The 23,967-nt window shown below is 44.6% G+C and overlaps 1 protein-coding gene across 7 annotated transcripts in view; it reads right to left on the bottom strand.

Annotated features, from left to right (window-relative positions):
* The window catches only part of FBXL18 (F-box and leucine rich repeat protein 18), a 68,694-nt gene that overhangs the window by 26,686 nt on the left and 18,041 nt on the right, over positions 1-23,967 (bottom strand). For 4 of the 7 annotated variants that reach the window (XM_033914479.1, XM_033914481.1, XM_033914480.1 and 1 more), the window contains exons 4-5: positions 17,618-19,164; positions 12,977-13,195 (exon numbers count right to left, since the gene is read on the bottom strand). In XM_033914479.1, the coding sequence (XP_033770370.1) occupies positions 12,977-13,195; positions 17,618-19,164 (1,766 nt within the window). Of the gene's footprint in view, positions 1-12,976; positions 13,196-17,617; positions 19,225-19,495; positions 19,654-23,967 lie in introns of all 7 variants that reach the window. The other 3 variants (XM_033914485.1, XM_033914483.1, XM_033914484.1) reach the window with 3 other exon arrangements.

Raw genomic sequence — 23,967 nt, 5'->3', positions numbered from 1 at the left:
CGCGCCCTCTAGTGGGCGAGGAAGCAGACACATGCGTGGTGCAGTGTGCAAACTTGAAACTTCTAGCAAGTTTGCTTGAAAAGCTGTCCGCGCTGGGGCTCCGTAGATGACGTCACCCACATGTGAGAATATCATGCCTGCTTGTCCTGGGATAATACAAGCAGCTTCAGTGGGATATAAATCTGGCTTTCCTGGTTCTCAGCTTGCCAGCAGCCAAAAGCAAAAGACACTGTAATGCAGTGACCATTTCCCCGAGTCATCATAGTAACATAGTAACATAACATAGTAACATAGTAACATAGTAGATGACGGCAGATAAAGACCCGAATGGTCCATCCAGTCTGCCCAACCTGATTCAATTTAAAAATTTTTTTTTTTTTTTTTTTTCTTCTTAGCTATTTCTGGGCGAGAATCCAAAGCTTTACCCGGTACTGTGCTTGGGTTCCAACTGCCGAAATCTCTGTTAAGACTTACTCCAGCCCATCTACACCCTCCCAGCCATTGAAGCCCTCCCCTGCCCATCCTCCTCCAAACGGCCATACACAGACACAGACCGTACAAGTCTGCCCAGTAACAGGCCTAGTTCAATCTTTAATATTATTTTCTGATTCTAAATCTTCTGTGTTCATCCCACGCTACTTTGAACTCAGTCACAGTTTTACTCTCCACCACCTCTCTCGGGAGCGCATTCCAGGCATCCACCACCCTCTCCGTAAAGTAGAATTTCCTAACATTGCCCCTGAATCTACCACCCCTCAACCTCAAATTATGTCCTCTGGTTTTACCATTTTCCTTTCTCTGGAAAAGATTTTGTTCTACGTTAATACCCTTTAAGTATTTGAACGTCTGAATCATATCTCCCCTGTCTCTCCTTTCCTCTAGGGTATACATATTCAGGGCTTCCAGTCTCTCCTCATATGTCTTCTGGTGCAAGCCTCCTATCATTTTCGTCGCCCTCCTCTGGACCGCCTCAAGTCTTCTTACGTCTTTCGCCAGATACGGTCTCCAAAACTGAACACAATACTCCAAGTGGGGCCTCACCAATGACCTGTACAGGGGCATCAACACCTTCTTTCTTCTACTGACTACGCCTCTCTTTATACAGCCCAGAATCCTTCTGGCAGCAGCCACTGCCTTGTCACACTGTTTTTTCGCCTTTAGATCTTCGGACACTATCACCCCAAGGTCCCTCTCCCCGTCCGTGCATATCAGCTTCTCTCCTCCCAGCATATACGGTTCCTTCCTATTATTAATCCCCAAATGCATTACTCTGCATTTCTTTGCATTGAATTTTAGTTGCCAGGCATTAGACCATTCCTCTAACTTTTGCAGATCCTTTTTCATATTTTCCACTCCCTCTTCGGTGTCTACTCTGTTACAAATCTTGGTATCATCTGCAAAAAGGCACACTTTTCCTTCTAACCCTTCAGCAATGTCACTTACATACATATTGAACAGGATTGGCCCCAGCACCGAACCCTGAGGGACTCCACTAGTCACCTTTCCTTCCTTCGAGCGACTTCCATTAACCACCACCCTCTGGCGTCTGTCCGACAGCCAGTTTCTGACCCAGTTCACCACTTTGGGTCCTAACTTCAGCCCTTCAAGTTTGTTCAACAGCCTCCTATGAGGAACTGTATCAAAGGCTTTGCTGAAATCCAAATAAATTACATCTAGCATATGTCCTTGATCCAGCTCTCTGGTCACCCAATCAAAAAATTCAATCAGGTTCGTTTGGCACGATTTACCTTTTGTAAAGCCATGTTGCCTCGGATCCTGTAACCCATTAGATTCAAGGAAATACACTATCCTTTCTTTCAGCAACACTTCCATTATTTTTCCAACAACTGAAGTGAGGCTCACCGGCCTGTAGTTTCCTGCTTCATCCCTGTGACCACTTTTATGAATAGGGACCACATCCGCTCTCCTCCAATCCCCAGGAATCACTCCCGTCTCCAGAGATTTGTTGAACAAGTCTTTAATAGGACTCGCCAGAACCTCTCTGAGTTCCCTTAGTATCCTGGGATGGATCCCGTCTGGTCCCATCGCTTTGTCCACCTTCAGTTTTTCAAGTTGCTCATAAACACCCTCCTCCGTGAACGGCGCAGAATCTACTCCATTTTCTCGTGTAACTTTGCCGGACAATCTCGGTCCTTCTCCAGGATTTTCTTCTGTGAACACAGAACAGAAGTATTTGTTTAGCACATTTGCTTTCTCCTCATCACTCTCCACATATTGGTTCCCAGCATCTTTCAGCCTAGCAATTCCATTTTTTATCTTCCTCCTTTCACTAATATATCTGAAAAAATTTTTATCTCCCTTTTTTACATTTTTAGCCATTTGTTCTTCCGCCTGTGCCTTCGCCAAGCGTATCTCTCTCTTGGCTTCTTTCAGTTTCACCCTGTAGTCTTTTCTGCTCTCCTCTTCTTGGGTTTTTTTATATTTCATGAACGCCAACTCTTTCGCCTTTATTTTCTCAGCCACTAGGTTGGAGAACCATATCGGCTTCCTTTTTCTTTTGTTTTTATTGATTTTCTTCACATAAAGGTCCGTAGCCATTTTTATCACTCCTTTCAGCTTAGACCACTGTCTTTCCACTTCTCTTATGTCCTCCCATCCTAACAGCTCTTTCTTCAGGTACTTTCCCATTGCATTAAAGTCCGTACGTTTGAAATCTAGGACTTTAAGTATCGTGCGGCCGCTCTCCACTTCATCAACAATGGAAGCCTTTTGTAACCCCCTAAAAAACACTCTGCTGAAATTCTCATAAGGCTTTAAAGTGCTTCCTACCAAATAAATATCTGTCCATATCACAAGATCTGTGCAGAGTTTGGTACTGCTGACACCATGGATCAGAACAGGATTTATTTCAAATCACACCTAAAACATTCCAGTAAAGAAGAGGAGAAACGTTCACATTAAAGCTGCTGGAAATTATGCACAATTCAAATCCATATTAAGTCCAATTTACCTAACCAATAATAATTTTTTTTTTATGTGTATTTAGAAAACAAAATCCTGTACTAAAAAAAGTGTGTGTGTGTTTGTTAAAAAAAAAAAAAAAAAAATTTAGGCACACAGCATAAAGCTTGTGCTGCTTTGTATAGCTCTAACTAGCGTCATCTTTTGCTCATAATCAACCTTTGAAAGCTTGTCAAAAAATGTATTAAGTTGGCTCTTTTGTTGTGTTTTATTTCTATTTTTCTCCTAATTCATAATGGTTCAGGATCTGGTTTTAATGAACTGCAGCCCCACCTAGTGGATAACATCAGAAAAAACATCCCAAGCATGCTGAAGGACACCAGTATCCAGGAAGAGAGACTTCAGCCCCTGGGTTAAGAATGAGTTCTGTTTTTCAAACTTTTCTCAAGTTGAATTTGTATGCAACTCAGATCCTGTACAGTACACTGTCTATAAAACATTAAACATTAAAGATACAGTCTTCAAAATAAAGTAGGAGGTTTTACTTTTGTTCTTCATCAGTTCCACTGTTCCCTTTCCACCACCACATCCAATATTTTTCCCTCTCATCTCTCTCGTTCCCATGCATATGTACCTCACGCCTTTCCCACCCTATGCCCAACAATTCATCACTTTCTTTTTTTTCCCAATTCTTTATTAATTTCAATACTTACAATACATATAACATTTTATACTCAAATATCACTTAATATTCTTGTAATAACCATTTCAGATTTGAATCCCCCACCCCCTTAACAATTACCATGTCCATACATAAAATATCTATTGTTAGTCCATATCAATATACAAAAATTCATTAACCTATCACCCTTCCCACCTCCCCACCTCACTTTCTTCATTTCCTCACGTGCACCATCTCCTTCCCTCTCACTCATGCCCAATTCTCCCTTTCTATTTCTTCCCCACCTCAGCATCTTTTTCCCTCACTCCCTCCATTGTTTCATCCTATGTTCTAAGTTCATGCTCCCTCCATCCTTTCTTCCTTCCTTCCATCCTTTGTCCAAAGTTTGTGCTCCCTCGCTTCCTTCTGTGCCCCGTGACCCTGCTTCTTCCCTCCTGTTCCAATGCACCCCCTCTTCCTCCCATCCTGTCCCAACATGACCCTCCTCCTCCCTTCTGTGTCCCAATGTGCCCCTCATCGTCCTTCCCTCCATTCTGCATCCCAAATTCATGCCTCCTTCCCTCCCTCCCTCCCACAGGTGTTTACCTCCTCTGGCCAGCTCCCTCCTCTTCATAAAGCTGCAGCCTGTGGCTGACCCAGAAGCCTTACCACTGCTCGTGGCTTTGCGAAGAGAAGTACAACTGGGAGGAGGCAGTTGGCCAGTGGAGGTAAACACCCGCAAGAGTGGGGAGGCATGAATTTGGAAGAGAACAGAGGGAAGGACGACAAGGGACACGTAGAGACACGGAAGGCAGGATGAGAGTCGCGTTGGGACAGGAAGGGAGGAAGAGGGGTGCATTGGCAGAGGAGGGGGAGGCAGGACCCCGGTTCGTAAGTACGAATCTGATGTAAGTCTGACGTTCTTAACCCGGGCACTGTCTGTATATAGTATCCAATCCCATTTCCCATCAGAGACACTATGAAAAATATGTAGGAGAGAGGATCACAGCTTCAGTAGAGACCTGATACTGTGGTTCTTCCAAGTAACCAGGAATAGATCTTCCTGTTGGAGAAGAAAATGGAATGAAATAAAAAAAAGCAATCAGGAGTTGCATGTGGTGTGGGTGGGTATTGGTGTTTATGTGACGGACAAACAGGGGGATAGATAATTAAAAGAGATTATGGGCTAGATTCACTAACCTGCCCAATCCGCAGTAGGCCGACTGATCCACGACGGGTTAGCATGCAAATGGGGGTGATCGGAGGAACATCCCCCACTGACCACATGGATCGCTTGTGAGTGATCCTGAAGCATGCGCAGACCATCTTTGACTGAAGATGGTCTGCGCATTCTTACAGAGCTGCAAACTTTTTTTTAACTTTAATTTTAAACTTCGCGAGCCCGTGGTTTTAACCCGCTTTAAACCCGCAGGTTAAAACCATAGGCTTGCACTGTGGGGAAGGGCGGGAGAGTCGGGGCAGCGAGTCGGGGCATGCACTAGCTATTAGGCAAGTGATTTGTGGCTCTGACAGGCTGAATTGTGGGTAAGCAACAGTCCGCAAGCAGCAAATTGCAACTCTAGCTCCTGGCAGACAGCACATTTGTCATGCTGGCAAGAAACCATCATTCCTGGATCATCCGCCCTCAAATTACTGATAGTTTCTCCAGTGCGCCCATCATTTACAGGATCCCGGCACCTCCGCCTTCCTCCCCCATTTTTTTCCCCTGGGTCACTGGCTCGTATCAGGCTCTGCGGCTGTCTGTGAGTGACAGAAGGCTGGCACAAGAGGCTCCCTGCTCTTTTCTTTGCTCTGGCACCAGTGGGAGAGCTCCTCTTGAAACAGAATCAAGCAATACATACATCTACTGTACTTTTGTGGAGCAGAGACTGTTCGGAAATTAAACTAGCATGGGTGATGAGAAGCAAAAGTTCCCTGGCAAGCTCTAAGCTATTCCTGAAAACAATTATGTGACTTTTTCATATACAACCCTAGACAACAGAGCTTTATACATATTTCTTCTTCCAAACAAGCTTCTTCTCCTATGAGCCCGTGCCACCCTGACTCTCCTGCTGCCCCGATTGCTCTCTGCCGCCCTTCCCCATTAATGTGCAGGGCAGTGGAAAGGATGTGAGCCGACTGATCCCCAGCAGTCACTTCTTATTTGATAGGCCAGCCAGTCGATGTGCCTGAATTTTGTTAGTGAATCGCGTCCTTCCTACTTTGCATGCTATTGCACCTCATTTGTATAGGCGAATAGGGTGCGGATACGTTCAGGAGGAAGGTTAGTGAATCGGGTCGGGGTCACAAAGGGGTTGCTAAGTGGTCGGGACATGATCGGTGGGCTTAGTGAATGTAGCCCTAAGTACTTACTCTGGTAAGCTCTTTTCCAGTAGATAGGTGAGACATTCTAGACAATAGGGTTATTTCCCCATACTCACATGCTCTGTAGAAGGAATCCACTCTGGATCTTTCACTCTGCCTCTGTAATACTTCATTGATCAGTACCCAAGCACCGAGAGGCACCCAAATATATGAAGTAGAAGCACCTGTAATAATAGGCTAAACAAAGTGTTCTGCTGAAAGGAATGAAACAGTACCATTAACCATCAACACAGGCTCCAAAGGAGCGCAGCACAACTCCCCAACAAAAGGAACATATATACAAATTCTTTCCTGCCCTCAAGGACCAAGTGGCCTACAAGAAGCAGCATGGAGAGACAAACATTTACAGGTGCAGAAAGGGCAGAATGTCTCACCTATCTACTGGAAGAGAGCTTATCAGGGTAATAATAATAATAATAACAGTTTATATACCGCAATACCGTTAAGTTCTATGCGGTTTACAAAAGATTAGTGGAGTACAAGTTGAGTTGACAACTTAAGGGATGTGGGGAACAATGGGGAGAAAGGGCAAGGGAGGGGAAAGAGGGAAGTACATATTCTCTTTTTCCAGTGCAATAGGTGAGACATTCTAAACAATAGGGACATACAAAAGCAGTCCCCCCAAATAGCTAAGGTGGGCATGCTGCGCCGGCCCTTAAGACCGAGGACCCAAAGGCCGAGTCCTGCCTTGCAGCAACATCCACTGTAAAACGTGACCAACATGAGAAGAGAAGAACACGTTGCAATCCTGCAAATCTCCTCAGGAGGGACAGATTTAGCTTCGGACCACGAAGAAGCCGCACTCCTGGTAGAAAGAACCTTGACGGAAACAGGGGACTGTTTCCCAGAAAGCATGTAGGTTGACGAAATGGCCCTAGGGATCTATCTGGAAATCATGGCCTTAGAAGCAGGAGCACCCTGCTTAATCGAATGAGTCAGCACAAGCAGATAGTCCGAGAGGTGAAACTCATTAGTGAACTCTAAATAACGCAGGAGTACCCTGCGTACGACCAGTTTGTTCAACAAGCAGTCCTGACTGAGTCAAGTAACCTGTTAGGCAGGCAAACACACTACCCAATGAACATGAAAAGCCAAAACAACAGCCTACAGCGTCAAAACCAACAGAGAAGCATCTAAAAGAAGGCTAAAGGGAGCCTAGATAAAAATAGATAGCACCAGGCTAAGGTCCAAGGCAGGGATAGGATGGACAACAAGCTGTCTGACACAATGGTCCTCCTGTAATAATGGAGTGACATCAGGATGAACCGCCACAGAGGACCAACTGACCTGAGCTCTAAGTAAGAGAGCCCGGCTACCGAATCCGCAGAGAAGCCACCGTAAGGCCAGTATCTTTCCAGCGGGAAGAAAGGCAAGAATCAGCAAAATCTGAGCTGAATACGGATCCACCTGGACTTCGACGCACCAATATTGGAAGGCCTTCCACACCATAGCATATGCCGACCCCCTGGATGATGTCTTAGACTGTGGAAGAGCCTCAACACCAAGAGCAGAACATCTCTTATGCCTAAAGGTCGCATGCTCAAGAGCCTTGCCATAAGAGCCAAGGAACAGGCATGGCAACTGGGCCCTGCTTGAAAGGGTCCGAAGAAGCCCTCAGCCCAAAGGCTGCGATCCACATGCCCACGTGAACAAGCTGAAGCCACCAGCATAACGTGGCCAGGATCCTTTGAGGACACGGTCAACCAACAGCCCAGGAGTAAAAACAGATAGGAGAAAGCTCCTGCTGCCAGACTGCATCAGCATGTCGAGCCTGTCCGGAATCATGAAATGGCCATGAGATCGACGAGGAGACTCCCCCAGCGCTAAAAGATCGTTAAAAATCCAAGTTGGCCACCAGCACCAAATTTGCGCCAAAAACGCAATATTTCTCACATTTCCCAAAGTCTAAAAATGGCGATTTTAGGATTTTTCAGGAGGAAGAACACGGGGAACATACAGATATTTAAAAAAGGATCAAGAGGAGTACCGGGCAACTATAGATCTGTGAGTCTCATGTCAGTCCGTGGGAAGATGGTTGAGGCGCTGATCAAGGATAGCATAACCCGGCACTTAGACAAACACGGCCTGATGAGAGCCAGCCAAAATGGATTCAGGAAGGGGAAGTCATGTTTGACAAACCTACTTCAATTTTTTGAGACAGTGAACAGGCAAATCGATAGCGGAGAACCGGTGGATATTGTATACTTGGATTTTCAGAAAGCATTCGACAAGTTTCCACATGTAAGACCCCTCAGGAAACTGCAAGGCCATGGAATAGAAGGAGACATACTAAGATGGATAGGCAAATGGCTGGAGAACAGAAGGCAGAGAGTGGGCATAAATGGGAAATTCTCAGACTGGGAGACTGTGACTAGCGGTGTGCCCCAGGGCTCGGTACTTGGGCCCATCTTATTTAATATCTTCATAAATGACCTGGAGGATGGAACATCTAGTGAAATCATCAAGTTCGCAGATGACACAAAGCTATGCCGGGCAATCAAATTGCAGGACAGCGAGGAACTCCAGAGCGACTTGAGCCAATTGGAAAATTGGGCAGATAAATGGCAGATGAAGTTTAATGTGGAAAAATGCAAAGTCATGCACTTAGGCAGAAAAAATAAGGAACACAAGTACAGTATGTCAGGTGCAATTCTGGGGAAAACCAAACAGGAAAGGCACCTGGGCGTATTAATCGATAGGACCCTGAAGCTGTTGGTGCAATGTGAGGCGGCAGCGAAGAACGCGATTAGAATGCTAGGCATGATAAAGAAGGGAATCATGAATAGATCGGAGAAAGTAATACTACCGCTTTATAGAGCGATGGTCAGACCATACCTGGAATACTGTGTCCAACATTGGTCCCCATACCTAAAGAAGGATTTAAAAGTACTCGAGGGGGTGCAGAGACGAGCAACGAAGCTAATAAAGGGCATGGAGAACTTGGAATATGAGGAACGACTTAAGAGACTGGGATTGTTCTCCCTTGAGAAGAGGAGACTGCGAGGGAATATGATCGAGACTTTCAAAATATTGAAAGGAATCGACCAAATAGAGCAGGATAAAAAACTATTTACAATGTCCAATGTGACACAGACAAGAGGACATGGACTAAAGCTAAGGGGGGACAGGTTCTGGACAAATATCAGGAAGTTCTGCTTCACGCAATGAGTGGTAGAAACCTGGAATGCCCTCCCAGAAGAGGTAATTGCGGAATCCACAGTTCTAGGGTTTAAGGGTAAGTTATATGTACATCTCCTTATGAGTGGCTTAAGATGACATAGGTAAAGGTAAGCATCTCTTATAAGAAGCTTAGAGTGATATGGGGACTAATACTATGCCAGGGTACGCCTGGCGGGGCCTCCGCATGCCGGATTTGATGGACCTAGAGTCTGTTCCGGAGATGGTACTTCTTATGTTCTTATGTTTTAAACTTTCCCCGATGTCTCTCACAAGCTGTCAGCTCATTTTACTCACTGTGACCTGATACACTAAAATCCACCTGCTCACAGCTCTTACTCAGTAGCTGTATAAGAATTCACTGCCACAATGCTGGGAATGCTCTCACAAAGCTGATCTTCAGGCTGCCGGTCAGACTCCACTGTCTGACTATGCTTCCACTCCAGCAGACCACCGAATACGCACCAGGACGGGTGGACGCGTGAAAATACAGCCGGCACGCTGCAGAACACCACTGAACCCCCTAAGCGTGCCTAACATTCAGCGCTTGACCCCTGCTTAACAGAAGGTGAGACTTCCTTTAAGACAGCCCTTAGCTCAAAGGAAAACTATGCAGACTGGCTAACACAGATATGGGCAACTCCGGTCCTCGAGGGCCGGAATCCAATCGGGTTTTCAGGATTTCCCCAATGAATATGCATTGAAAGCAGTGCATGCAAACAGATCTCATGCATATTTATTGGGGAAATCCTGAAAACCCAATTGGATTCTGGCCCTCGAGGACCAGAGTTGCCCATGTCTGAGTTAACAGGTACCCAAAAGGGATCAGCCTGTCAGCTACAGACCAAAGTCTGTGAATTCTCAAGCAGGCAGAACTCCAAATTTGCTTCAAACAGGAAAATATCTGCAAAGGGGACAAAACTATATCGAATTTAAAACAATAAAATGGGGAGAGCAGAACACACACAGCTGCAGACATGCATGCAGAAGCAAAGATTGTAGAGGGTGCTAAACCAATCAGTGAAGTACTACGGTACATAGGCAAAGTGAAAAAATCCAGAGTGGATTCCTTCTGCAGTGCATGCAAGTATGGGGAATTAACCCTATTGTAGACTGTCTTACCTATTGCACTGGAAAACAGCTTTAGAGAAATCAAACCTCAGAACAAGCAGCAAATGTTTTTATATTTAGAAAGCATGGCTGCTACTTCATAATTGCATTCCATAAAGGAAAATGGTTTGAATTCAGCTGCTCCACAACACTGTGTGAGCTACATACACACATAGCTTAGTTGAAAGGTGTTCAACAGGTTACACTGTCTTTACCTTTCGGTAGCTCTCTGAGGAAGACAAAATTGTCAATCACATTTTCCAAGCAGAGAATAACTGTGACCCTCAAGGTATAACCTCCCTAGAGTAAAATTATTCTGTCTACAAGATAGCCCAGAATCAGGCATCCTGCCATCTTAAAAACACTAGAGACAAGTGCAGAGACTATTTCCATTCAAAAACAGGATGTATTATGTTGCTTTAAGGATGAACTGGTTATAAAGGGTCCTCTTTTTTTCTGTTGAAGAGTTTATCATTAGAGAATCTGCATTACTATTCTGTAGGCACAGCATTTGTCTAAATTAGGGGGGGGGGGGATCTCAGAGGAAGATTCTCAAAACTTCACGATAAAATCCAATGGGCTGCTATCGAGGTCGCTACTGTAACGATTTCAAAAAGGTGAGTCATTCTCAAAAGTCCCTGCATGCAAATGAGGTTCACAGATGTTCACGTAGGCTCGCTAAACTTACTTGAGATGAGTCGTTGGTGGTAGCGATCAGCACATGTGCAGAATACATCTGCATATTAAAAAAAAAAAAAAAAAAACCCCACCAAACCAAATTGAAGATTGGCAGGAGAGATGCCCATTCTCACACAACTTCCGGACACCCACCCCTGGCAGCAGGAGAGAGGCTCACTCTCTCCCATGGCGCCGCACAATCCCCTGACACTACTAACACCCCACCACGGAAGAGATGCCCACTCTCCCCCGTGGTGTTGCACAATCTCCCGACACTACTACTACCCATCAAAACCACTCCCTCCCGCTGCACAATCCCCCGACACTACTACTACCCACCTAACCCCCACCCCCTGCAACGGGAGGGAAGCCCATTTCCTCCCAACTCCCCCATGCCCCCGATGACCCCCGCCCCTCCCTACCTTATTCACGAAGTCCAGCTGGAAGAATGCTTACCCACTCTGGCTGGCAGGCCTGCCTCTTACAAAACGGTGGGCCTTCCCCTTCCTGCCGCCACCCCTTCGAGTTTGGGGGGGTGGCGGTAGGAAGGAGTGGGCATCCCTCCTGCCCAGTTTACTCTGGGGGGGGCATTCCAGGGCAGGAGGGAGTGGGTATTCCTCATGCCCGGCTTACTTCATGGCCGGAGGCTCGAGGGTTCCAGCAGGAGAGAGACTCCTGCCGGCTGACTTCGCAGGAAGGGGGGGTTTTCCTGCCGCAGCCACTCAGCTGATTGTGGCAGGGAAATTCTTGCCACAGTCAGTTTAGCGGCCACATCTATTTCACACGTCTGTCGTTACTCCAGGGAGATGCCTATGGCCTCAATCTCGCCCATGGCCAATTCTTGCGAAACCATACCCACACCCAGCCTTGCGCGACCTTAGGTATCCCTACGCATCTCCCTAGGCCTGTGAAAATGTCTACAGTGTAGGCCGCCTGCCTTGGGTAGGTTTTTTCTAAAAACGTGCGTCCCAACTGGCTGGTTAGATAGTGATTAGACACCTACTGCTGCCTAAAATCAGGACACCATTTATAGAATCTGCCCCAAAGACTTCCCAGGAGTGTAGGTTTGGAAAAGCAGAGTTAGTACCAATGTGCACACAATTTATACAATACATAACTACAAGCATAGAGTTATACCTTCTTTAGGGCAGCTGAAACTTTGAGGGTGAGAACTTGTGCACTTTTGGGGCTGATTTCTATTTCATAAAGGCCCAAAAGGTGACTGTTACCTTTATATAACAGGTGCCCTTTTGAACTTTTCACCTAGATGCCCTATTATAGAATTGTCCCCTATTGTAAATGTGCATCGGTGAATTCCACAGTTGCAACACACATCTCCCAGTTAGATTTCACACATTGCTTCACTGAAGTAGGATAAAACTCTTGATGCCTGTATATACCAAACTTTCTCCTTATATGAAAACGGTCTGCTCATCTTTAATGAGTAAGAAAGGAGACAGAGGAACAGAAAGAACATCTCTCTAGAAAGGGCAACTGACAATCTATAGGCTGCATTCTTGCACTGCCCTAAATTGTATCTCCACAAATTGAACTGTAGGTCGCCTTGAACCTTTTTAGGCATAGCGCAACTCATAAATCCTAGATTAGATTAGATTTAAAGTGGGAAATCAAGAGGTTCTTCATAAGACAGGGACAGGACCCAGATGAGGTCTGCCATGCAATTCACCCTAAAGAACTGAAAGCCTCAGACAGCTGGCATATGCTCTGAATGGGGGGAAAAAAAAAAAAAGATGATGGCATCATTTGAAATTGAGGTTGGGAAGGAAGAATATACCCCTCCCCCCAAAAATTATCTGGACACAACACACTAATTTACATTTGTGGCAAGCTTGAAGTTTTTATAGTCTTAGAATGTTTTCTTTTTAATATGCTTTTCATATAGATTGCCATTATCTTGATTCACACTCTGAGTTATCTGCTGGTCCATACCTATTGGACCTGGGTCTTCTATCTGAGCCTTGGAAATTGGCACATTAGTCCTAAGCAATCAGAATTGTAGAGAATATACTCTTCTTCACTCACCTCCGTAAGAGAGACTGCTGAAGGCTTTTGCAAGCTGTGAGAGTGTCATTCGTAAACATATGGCATACCACAACCTTGTGGCAGCTGGCCATGAATGCCATTACTGCATCTGGCTGAAAGGTTCCACTCCGAGATATGATGCAGAGGCGTTGGAGAGAGCTGCACTGGCTTAGGGCCTGGAAAAACTGGCTGTTTGCAGTAAAGTATGGCTGTTCAAGCCTGGAAAAGTGAACAAGTAGAAGTAAAATACCCCACTGGAACTTGCAAAAAAAGAAAGAAAAGTGGGAGTCTATTCTGTATATTAGACTTGCCAAAGAGCACCACAAAATACACTGGATAAACAAGATCAATTTTATCTTACAGCAGAGCTAAGCTGAAAGCAGCACACTACTTGTTAACTGGAGAATTAGCCTATTGCAGGGGAGGTGGGCAAACTTTGGTCTGAAGGCTGCATTAAGTGTCATAACTAGGTTGGGTGGCCAATGTAAATTTGTGGTTTCAGAAGTGATGGGAGGGGGTTCCCTTTGACACCAGTGAAGGTCTAGGACAGTGATCTTCATTGCAAGTCCTGTGAGCCAATGGTGGCCTGCGGAAACTTTCTGGGTGGCTCATGCACCTATCCGGAGTGCCCCACCCCCTCCCCCAGCGAGATCCAGTGCTTGCTCACTGTTCTCTTCCAGCCGCAAGAGTTAAGTAACCAATTTGTAACCAAGATCTCTCAAGCCTTCTTAGTACCCTGCCTACTTGTACTTGACGACCTTACAGTGTGCCTATTTTCACTGATCTTGCACTGATTGTTCCAGCTCCTCTTATCTCTGTATCCTGCTCACATGTATCAGTGACTTTTCATTGTGCCTATCTTCGCTGATTGTCCAGCTCTTCTTATTGTAAACCGTCTCGAACTATTATGGCTTAGGCGGTATATAAAAATTATTATTATTATTAAGTAAACATGCTGCCTTAAACTTTTCTCTGCTACTGCTTCCTGTCCTCACAAAGGCAGAAAGTAGTAGCAGAGGGAAAGCTTCTGGGTCGCTGAAGGCAGCATGTTTACTTCACTCATGCTGTCTGCGGCTTGAAGAGTTAAAGCAGCGCCACTAGAAGAACGGTGAGCAAGCAACAGATCCCATGGGGGGACAGCATGAGAGGGGGGTAAGAGAGATGGTGGACCGTGGGGATGGGGAAGGGAAGGAAAGATGCTAGACCTCCAGGGGAAGAAAGGGAAGGGGCATATAGAGATACCAGATCACGGGAGGGGGGAAAGGAAGGAGAAAGATGTCGGACCACAGGAAGGGGAAGAAGAGAGAGATGCCAGATCATGGAAAGGAAGGAGGAGGGAGAGATTCCAGACTAAGGCAGGGGGGAGGGGAAGGAAAAACAGAGAAATGCCAGACCACAAAGGGGGGAGGAAGGATAGGAAGGAGGAAGAGATATGCCAGACTGTGGGAAGGAGAGGATAAAGATCTCAGACCACAGGAGGGGGAAAGGTGGAAGACAAATGTCAGACCAAAGGAGAGGGAAAGAGAGGGAGATGGTGCACAAGGATGGAGGGGAAGGGGAGAGAGAGCGGACATGGGAGGGGTGAGGAAGGGGAGATGAAAGAAATATTTATGGATAGATGGGAATAGGGGAGGAGATGGCATACATGGATGGTGGGGAAGGGCAGAGAGAGGGTGGAGATAGTGCGCATGGATAGATGGGAAAGGAAGACATGAAAAAGTAGATATATTTGAGGAGGAAGCAAAAAATTAGAAGAAAGTTGAATGTTAAAAAGTTAATGCCAAAGATGGATGTAGAATCAAATATACACACAATATCCCCTAAAGATCAGGAAGGTTTAAAACCAGCTATTGAATGATCTGATTTCCATATGCTCAGAGGTGGTAAGCTCGAATGAGAAGTGTTTGCCCCCCTCACAGAGCTTGAAGTTCAGTCATTGCATATTTGAATGCTAGTTCAATCAATCTCTGCTGTTTTATTTCAAGTTTTTAGTCCTTGTAATAATAATAATTCTTATATACCGCCAAAGCCATAATAGTTTATAATGATAAGTTGTTCAAGTGCTCATGCTAATTGTGTTTATTATGAATTTTTGTACACTTGATGAAAGTTTTAAAATGAATAAAGAATTAATAAAAAAAAAAAGGGAGAGTACTTAATGACTAAAAAAGTGGGAGTTACTGATTGCCTTCTGCAATCTTTGGCACTCTAAATCCCTGTTTATCTGAAGTACAGAAAAAGAATTTGTAGGAATTTAAGTCATGGACAAAAATTATACCGATTTTTTGGTACTGTAGGGGTCCAACTCATTAATTCCACCCCCCACCCCCTGACACAGAATGGGAGATATGCCTTGGTAAATCAGCCCCAGGTATGCTGGTATTGAAGTATAAAATCTGCCCTTCTTGGAGCAAAAGATTCATTAGACCTTCTGGAATTTGTTACAAATTGCCCTGCTTAGTCACACTCAGACCTGCCTTTTACTTAATGGTTGGGATTAACATAGGAATAATATGCTAGAGTTACTACTAAACCTAGAGAAAGCAGTCAACAAGCACGGCTACTAAAATACAAGTCACTGAAGCAAGATATCCAAAGTCACTATCACTCTGCATCTGCACTAGCTTGCTGCACACCATACAACTTAGACCAGCTCCTCATATCACATAATTTGACTTCAGTTTAGCTACTATCCATTTATCTAAACTACAAGTACTAAATTGGCTGTAACACAGACAACAAAGTCCTGATGAATTTAGGGATTAGTACAACACTTTTAAATTCTATGCAACTTCTTTGCTTAAAAAAATATATTTCTCATTTGCATCCCGGCCACCATGTTAAGCAGACTAGATGAACTGTGTAAGTCCATTTGTCTTTACTATGTTTATATACACCCCCCCCCCCTTTTACTAAGCCATGGTAGAGGCTTCTACCATGGCCCAGAGCACTAAATGCTCCGATGCTCATATTATTCCTATGAGCGCTGAAGCATTTAGCGCTTCGAGCTGTGGTGACACGGTGAGAAAATTCATCACCATTCCCGTCCCCGCGGATAACCACAGGGAACCATCTCCATGTCATTCTTTAAGGAGAGAGGGAAGAATCAGAGTATGAATGGGCCCAGCCACTGGCCCTCAAGCCTTGCATTGAAGAACGCTGGTGTAAAAGGACTGAGTTTGAGATGGATACTAAAGAACGGCATGGAATACTTTCCCACAGTTATCCGCGGGGACGGGAACGGTGATGAATTTTCTCACCGTGTCATTCTCTAGTAGAAACCTCTACCGTGACTTAGTAAAAGAGGATGATAATTTGTAGGAGATTTTTCCTGTGCAGATTTTGATTTTGACCTAGCGATCTCTCCTGCTCCTTTCTATTTTCAGCTAAGATCACTAGGGTCCAGTTAGTCTTCTCTCGCAGCTATTTGGGGATTTTCCCATCTCTCCATATATCACCAACATACTCAGTCTGGCCACTACAGTGATAATCCTAGGCCAGGAACCATGTACAGTACTACAATTCCTTTGGGAACCCAACAATTACAGATCCTAAATCTGGCCACCAGTTGCCATCCTTAAGGAAAAATGAATTTTTAAGGAGAAAAATGGGCTTGCAAACCCACAGCTAAAGTCCCCAAGATCTGCAGACCCTTAACACTGGCTCAGTGTTACTTTAATGTGGTTTAAATGAACTGAAAGCTAGGCAATGCCATGCTTGCCATCCAGTCACCATTACTAATGAATTTGATGAAATGATTTTTGAGAAATGAAAAAAAAATTCCTGACTTTAACAGCAGAAGTGTAGCAAATATTGCACTGGATAGATGCAGACTGTGCAGATCTCAATTACTCCAAGGCTGAGAGGGATTACAGATATCTGAGTCCAACATGTAGTTAAGTAGAGAAGTTCGCGATTACTTGAAAACACTCAGATATACACTGTTTACTCAGGCTTTATATCTTCAGTTACACTTTTTCTTTTCTGTCTCCATCCTCCAAACAGCAGATTTTAAAACGACTAGACTTCACAGTACAAAAGTGTACTTCTACACTTTCCAGCATACAGATCTTTTAAAATATGTTTAAGTCTGAAAGGTTGTTTTATCCATTCCAGCACTTCAGAACATGTTTCTTTTCCAAATATACTCCTCAAACTATTGCCCCCTCCCCCCTTTGTGACGTTCTTTTTACTGTAACTAATGAAGAAGATGGAAACTAAGATTTACACCTTTCCATAAATTTTCTATTCGTGTGACCCTCCAGATAGTTTTTAGTTTGATGATCATTTACATATTCCTCTATTTTAAGCAAAATTAACAAAACTGAACATCAAACCAGTTCTAGGAAACAGAGTTGGAGCTTCACCTGGCTAGAGCAGTTATTCCTTAACTTACCTGTACTTTCTATGACAGGTAAACTGGGTGTTATCAATATTTCAGGCAAAGAAAACTTTTTAAACTTTTGCATGAAAGTAAGCTAAGCCAAAATTTTCTATGTGCCATATTAAAACATATCCTATCACATTTTTAGATACAAGGCTGGTAGATCACTTGTCACAAATTTGCCTCTACAGAGACTACCATGTTTATAATGCACAACTTATATGAGGATGAAGGATGGATGTACAGTTTGTCCTCACCTGAAATCTTTTAGCTGTTTGCAATTACTGAGCATGTCACACAAGGCAGACATGTAGACCACCTTTCCCATCATGCCCAGATTTGCCAGAGAAAGCGTCTGTAGCTGTTGGCATTTCAAGCCAATGCTGATTAACCCGGATCCCGTCATAACCCCAGGAAGTTGGGCCAAGGTAAGATTTCGCAAGAATGCCAGTTGACTTATAGCACCAAGCTCTGCATCTCCAACATGCTGTGATCGACTGCAAGGGGGAAGTGAGTTCCGAATTGCTGGTTCATTCCGAGGCATGGCTGAGGAGAAATTAGATCCAAGCAATTCCAAACTCTCCAAAAACAAGCAGTTACCCAGAAAGCGCCAAAAAACAGATAACTTCATGCTATCCTGTTCAGAAGAATTCCTGGGATAGGGCTGTACCCCAATTCGAACTTTTTTCCCAAATCCACAAGGCACTGCATTAGCCATAGTCTGGGAAGAAAGCTTGCCCATGCTTTCAGAAGGATCAGGAACAGCACAAACAGGTAAAGATAATGAACGGAGGTGTTGCAGACATGACAGAAGCTGGCATAAATGTTTCCCTGTAATTTCTGAACTATGATGATGAGCACCAGAAAAATTCAAATGCTTAAGCTTGGGACAAGAGGTTACTAAAGTCTCCAGAATACTACTATCAATGTCATCATCTGCTTTCCTGAACAGGGAGTCTGGATAAAGGCAGTAAATGCAACCACTAAAGTTCAAACTAACCAAGCTTTTAAAGTCCTTCTCCTTTCCACTATTAATAACTCGTTGTATGAGCTGAGTCCCAGAGAGTGTGCAGCGGCTGAAGCTGAAGTAGAAAGGCTTGCTGAACTTCATTTGCTGCAGCAGGGAAGAGCCATTTATCCAGTTCTTGGGCAACTGCAATGCATCCAAAGAGACATTTCTGGCCATGCAATCCAAAAGGTTTTTAGTGGCTCCACTCTCTGCTAAATTGGCAGGAACAGAAATGAGGAAGGCATGGAGATTCTCCGGAGTTCTGTCACTCAGCACTGCTAAGTATAACCTTACCACTTCCTGGTTCACATTGCCAGGAGCCAGTCTAGCATAAAACAAACGGAGATTTTGGTAGTGGGGAACATTACTTTCGCCTACCATCAGCTGGCCAGACATTAAATCACCTTCTCGTGTCCTGTCAAAGATCTCAAAGTATAGCAGTAGTTTTTCAAGACTGGTACAGCAAGGCACTACTCCATAGGATGGTGTGAACAGTGTCTGCTTGAGTTCCAGTACACTGCTTAGCGTGGCCTTACACTCGCTGCTCAGCTTGCTAGCATCGAAGCCAGGATATACGTCAATTGCCAATGAACAGAGGTGATGTAGGTTTGAAAGAATCTTTGAAAGGCGGATGGAAGTGAGGTTGCAGCCAGACAAATTCAGTTTCACCAGGTTCTTGCACCTTGTCACATGGTCAATGGTGAGTCCAGACAACCAATAGCAACCACTCATGTCCAGTACCTGGATATCTCCTCCTATCTGCCTCAGCAGCTGCTTCACGTGATCATCGCTGGCCTGCATTCCTCACACACAAACAAACAGTTTCAGTCAAGTACTGGCCAGAAGTCTGTTTTTCTAATCACAAGAAAAAAGGGAGTGAGTTGGGAGGTTAATGTGGTCGTTCCCTATCAATGTCTGTTCATTTAAACTACTACTAATCAAAAACATGACTTGCTTTATTAAAATATACACTGGTAATTGCACTAAATTCAAATCCAGAAGATATAAGTCAATTTCTATACTGCATGATTTTAATTCATTGTAACTGTAAATAAAGGAGTAAGTTATAAAAGCAGCGTGTTTTCTACACATAAAGCCCTTACAAAAGAATGCTTAGTGGAGGTACCTTTTTCCCAGTAAGAGATCATCAACTTGCAAAACTGAGTTAGCCCCATCTACTTCTATCATGGTTTTCATCATATCTAAGCTCACCCACCCTTTCCATCACTTTACATTTTGAGCTATAAAATTTTTCATTTCTTGAATATCTTCCAAAGGAGGAGGCTGAAAACAAACAAAGAAAAACACTCAACAGACTGAAACATGTGGGGAACTATAATATATATTTACAAATGAGACTTCATGTAAAACAATCCACATAAAGGCTGACTACAACTTAATGGGTTAGTCTTTTTCATAAAGAACCATGTCAAAGATTTTTTCCTATCAGTATGGCTATCTTAATACAAAATAAACTCCCTGCAATGGTCCCATGTGTTATATACAGATCCTTCTTAACAGTAGGGCAGCAGTCTGTCTGGAGAAAACTGCAGAAAGCATTAGAAACTGCAGATGTATGCTTTTTTAGCAATAATTCAGCTGGCCAGAGTTCTTAATCAGCAAAAAATCTGCTTTATCTGATTTTAAGAACGCATGGGATAAGGATTCTAACAAAGAGGAAAAGGTTTGAGTCCATTTGCCATATGGTCTTTATCTGCCATTATTGTTCTCTGTTTCCATGTTAATATTTAATTAATCATCCCTTTTAAAACAGTTAAGAAGGTGATAGGAGACAAGAAAAAATCATTAAGGAAGTGGAAAAAGCACAGTTACTTACCGTAACAGTTGTTATCCAGGGACAGCAGGCAGCTATTCTCACAAGTGGGTGACGTGATCCAACGGAGCCCCGATGCGGACGTCTCACAAGCAGACTTGCTTGAAGAAACTCGAAGTTTCGAGTCGCCCGCACCGCGCATGCGCGAATGCCTTCCCACCCAGCACAGGGCGCGTCTCCTCAGTTCAGATAGCTAGCAGAGAAGCCAACCCGGCAAGGTGGGTAGGATGTGAGAATAGCTGCCTGCTGTCCCTGGATAACAACTGTTACGGTAAGTAACTGTGCTTTATCCCAGGACAAGCAGGCAGGTATTCTCACAAGTGGGTGACCTCCAAGCTAACCAAAGTGGGATGGTGGGAGAGTTGACAACTTAGGAGAATAAATTTTGCAATACTGTTTGGCCAAACTGTCCATCCCGTCTGGAGAAAGTATCCAGATAATAGTGAGAAGTAAACAAGATGAACTCGCTAGGACTAGGAGAAACACTGATAGCATGGGTGCAAGACTGGCTTAGTGGAAGATCTCAAAGAGTGGTGGTAAATGGTATCCCCTCAAAAACGTCAAAAGTGATCAGCGGAGTGCTGCAGGGCTCGGTCTTGGGTCCGATGCTATTTAATATCTTTGTTGGGGATCTGACTCAGGGGCTCCGAGGCAAAATTACACTATTTGCCGACGACGCTAAACTATGCAGTGTTGTAGGCAGGGCCTCAGAACCTGATAGTGCAACAAGGCCCAACACTATGGAGCAAGACCTGCTTGTATTGGAAAAATGGTCCAGTAATTGGCAACTAAACTTTAATACCAAGAAATGTAAAGTGATGCACCTTGGGAATGGAAATCCACGCAAAACATACACCTTAAACGGCGAAAACTTAACAAGAACTACTGCAGAAAGGGACTTGGGAGTTCTCATCCGGGATGATATGAAAGCTGTTAATCAGTTGGAGAAATCTTCAGCGAAGGCCAGACAAATGCTGGGTTGCATCAGAAGGAGCTTTAACAGCAGGAAACCGTTATACAGATCCATGGTGAGACCTCACCTGGAGTACTGTGTCCAATTTTGGAGACCACATTATCAAAAAGATGTGAAAAGAGTGGAGTCGATACAGAGAATGGCCACTAAGATGGTCTCAGGACTTAAAGGCATCCCATATGAAGAACGTCTGATCAAACTGCGCTTATATTCTCTTGAAGAATGCAGAGAAAGGGGGGACAAGATAGAAACATTTAAATACATCATGGGCCACATCAAAGTGGAGGAGGAAATCTTTTTTCTAAAGGGTCCCACGGCGACAAGAGGGCATCCACTAAAACTTAAGGGAGGAAGATTTCATGGTGACACCAGGAAATACTTCTTCACTGAACGGGTGATTGATCGATGGAATGATCTTCCCCAGCAGGTGGTCGAGGCCAGTAACGTGCTCGACTTCAAGAGTCGATGGGACAAACACGTGTGAGTACTACGGAGTTATGCTCAATCGATAGATACTCCAGGGAAGAAGGTCCTTAAGCAGGCAGACTAGTTGGAGGGAGGGTTCTTGAGTGGGCAGACTTGATGGGCCATCGGCCCTTTTCTGCCGTCATGTTCTATGTTTCTATGCTTCTAAAGGTATGAACCGAGGACCAAGTAGCAGCTCTACAAATCTCCTCAATAGGTGTAGATCTGAGGAAAGCTACAGAAGCTGCCATTGCTCTGACCTTATGGGCTGTGCCTTTACTGTGAAGGGGTAATCCAGCCTGGGCATAGCAGAAAGAGATACAAGCCGCCATCCAATTGGAGATGGTATGCTTAGAGATAGGACGTCCCAATTTGTTCGGATCAAAGGAGACAAAAAGTTGAGGAGCAGTTCTGCATGGTTTGGTACGTTCCAAATAGAAAGCCAAAGCATGTTTGCAGTCCAGAGTATGAAGAGCTGATTCTCCAGGATGAGAATGAGGCTTTCGAAAAAACACTGGAAGAACAATGGATTGGTTAATATGACATTCCGAGACTACTTTAGGAAGGAATTTCAGATGAGTGTGAAGAATCACCTTGTCATGATGTCATGATAGAACACTGTAAAAGGTGGATCCGCAACCAACGCTTGAAGCTCACTGACTCGTCAAAAAGAAGTGAGGCCAACGAGAAACACCACTTTCCAAGTGAAATACTTCAGATGAGCCTTGTCAATTGGTTCAAATGGAGGTTTCATGAGCTGAGCAAGAACAATATTGAGGTCCCAAACCACAGGAGGCGGTTTGAGAGGAGGGTTGACATTGAAAAGTCCCTTCATGAATTTGGCAACCACAGGATGAGCAGAGAGGGGTTTCCCTTCAAGAGGCTGATGGAAAGCCGCAAATGCACTAAGATGGACTCAGATCGATGTATAATTGAGGCCAGAATGAGAAAGGTGCAAAAGATAGTCCAAAACTGAAGATAAGGAAGAATGTTGAGGCTCCTGACGAAGAGAAAAACACCAAGTAGAAAATCTAGTCCATTTTTGGTGATAGCATTGTCTAATAGTAGGCTTCTGTGAAGCTTCCAAAACATCCCTCACAGATTGAGAAAACTGTAGAGGAGCTACGTTGAGAGGAACCAAGCTGTCAGGTGGAGAGACTGCAGGTTAGGATGAAGCAGAGATCCCTGATGCTGTGTAAGCAGAGAGGGAAAAACTGGTAGAAGGTATGGCTCCCTATCTGCTGATTTGAAGGAGAAGAGAGTACCAGGGTTGTCTGGGCCACCAAGGAACAATCAGAATCATGGTGGCACGGTCAGTCTTCAGCTTGACCAGTGTCTTTTGGATGAGAGGAAATGGAGGAAACGCATATAGAAAGAGATTCGTCCAGTCCAGAAGGAAAGCATCCGCCTCGAGGCGATGAGGAGTGTAGATCCTGGAGCAGAACTGAGCCAGCTTGAAGTTGTGGGGGGCTACAAAGAGATCTATCCGAGGCGTTCCCCACTGAGAGAAGATGTGATGAAGGGGCTTGGAATGGAGAGTCCATTCGTGAGGCTGTAGAAGATGACTCAAGTTGTCCGCTAAGGCGTTGTCCGTCCCCTGAATGTAGACAGCTTTGAGGAAGGTGTTGTGGTGAATTGCCCAATCCCATACTTTCAGAGCTTCCTGACAGAGGAAGGCAGATCCCGTGCCTCCCTGTTTGTTGACATAATACATGGCGACCTGATTGTCTGTTCGAATGAGGACTACATGGTCGCGAAGAAGATGTTGAAAAGCAGTGAGCGCATTGAAAATTGCCCTGAGTTCCAGGAGATTGATGTGACACTGACGATCCGTACTGGTCCAATAGCCTTGGGTACGGAGACCATCGAGATGAGCCCCCCCAAGCGTAAGTTGAAGAATCGGTCGTGAGAACCTTCTGATGGGGTGGCATGTGAAAAAGTAAGCCTCTGGATAGATTGGAAGAGAGCATCCACCAGCGAAGAGACTGTGTCAGAGCAGGAGTGACCTGGATGTGTCAAGTCAGAGGGTCGGAAACCTGCGTCCGTTGAGATGCCAGGGTCCACTAAGGAATTCGGAGGTGAAGTCTGGCAAAAGGAGTCGCATGTACTGTGGAAGCCATGTGACCCAGAAGAACCATCATGTGTCTCGCCGAGATGGACGGGCGAGGAGAGGAGACTGAATGACAAAGATGGAGAAGAGCCTCCAGACGTTGTTGAGGAAGGAATGCTCTGAGTTGGACAGTATCCAGAACAGCTCCGATGAATGGAAGAGTCTGAGCAGGCTGGAGATGGGATTTTGGAAAGTTGATTTCGAATCCCATACTCT

The sequence above is a fragment of the Geotrypetes seraphini genome, chromosome 11, assembly GCF_902459505.1.
Source record: "Geotrypetes seraphini chromosome 11, aGeoSer1.1, whole genome shotgun sequence".
Classification (NCBI taxonomy): domain Eukaryota; kingdom Metazoa; phylum Chordata; class Amphibia; order Gymnophiona; family Dermophiidae; genus Geotrypetes; species Geotrypetes seraphini.
This window is presented reverse-complemented; position numbering and strand designations above follow the sequence as displayed.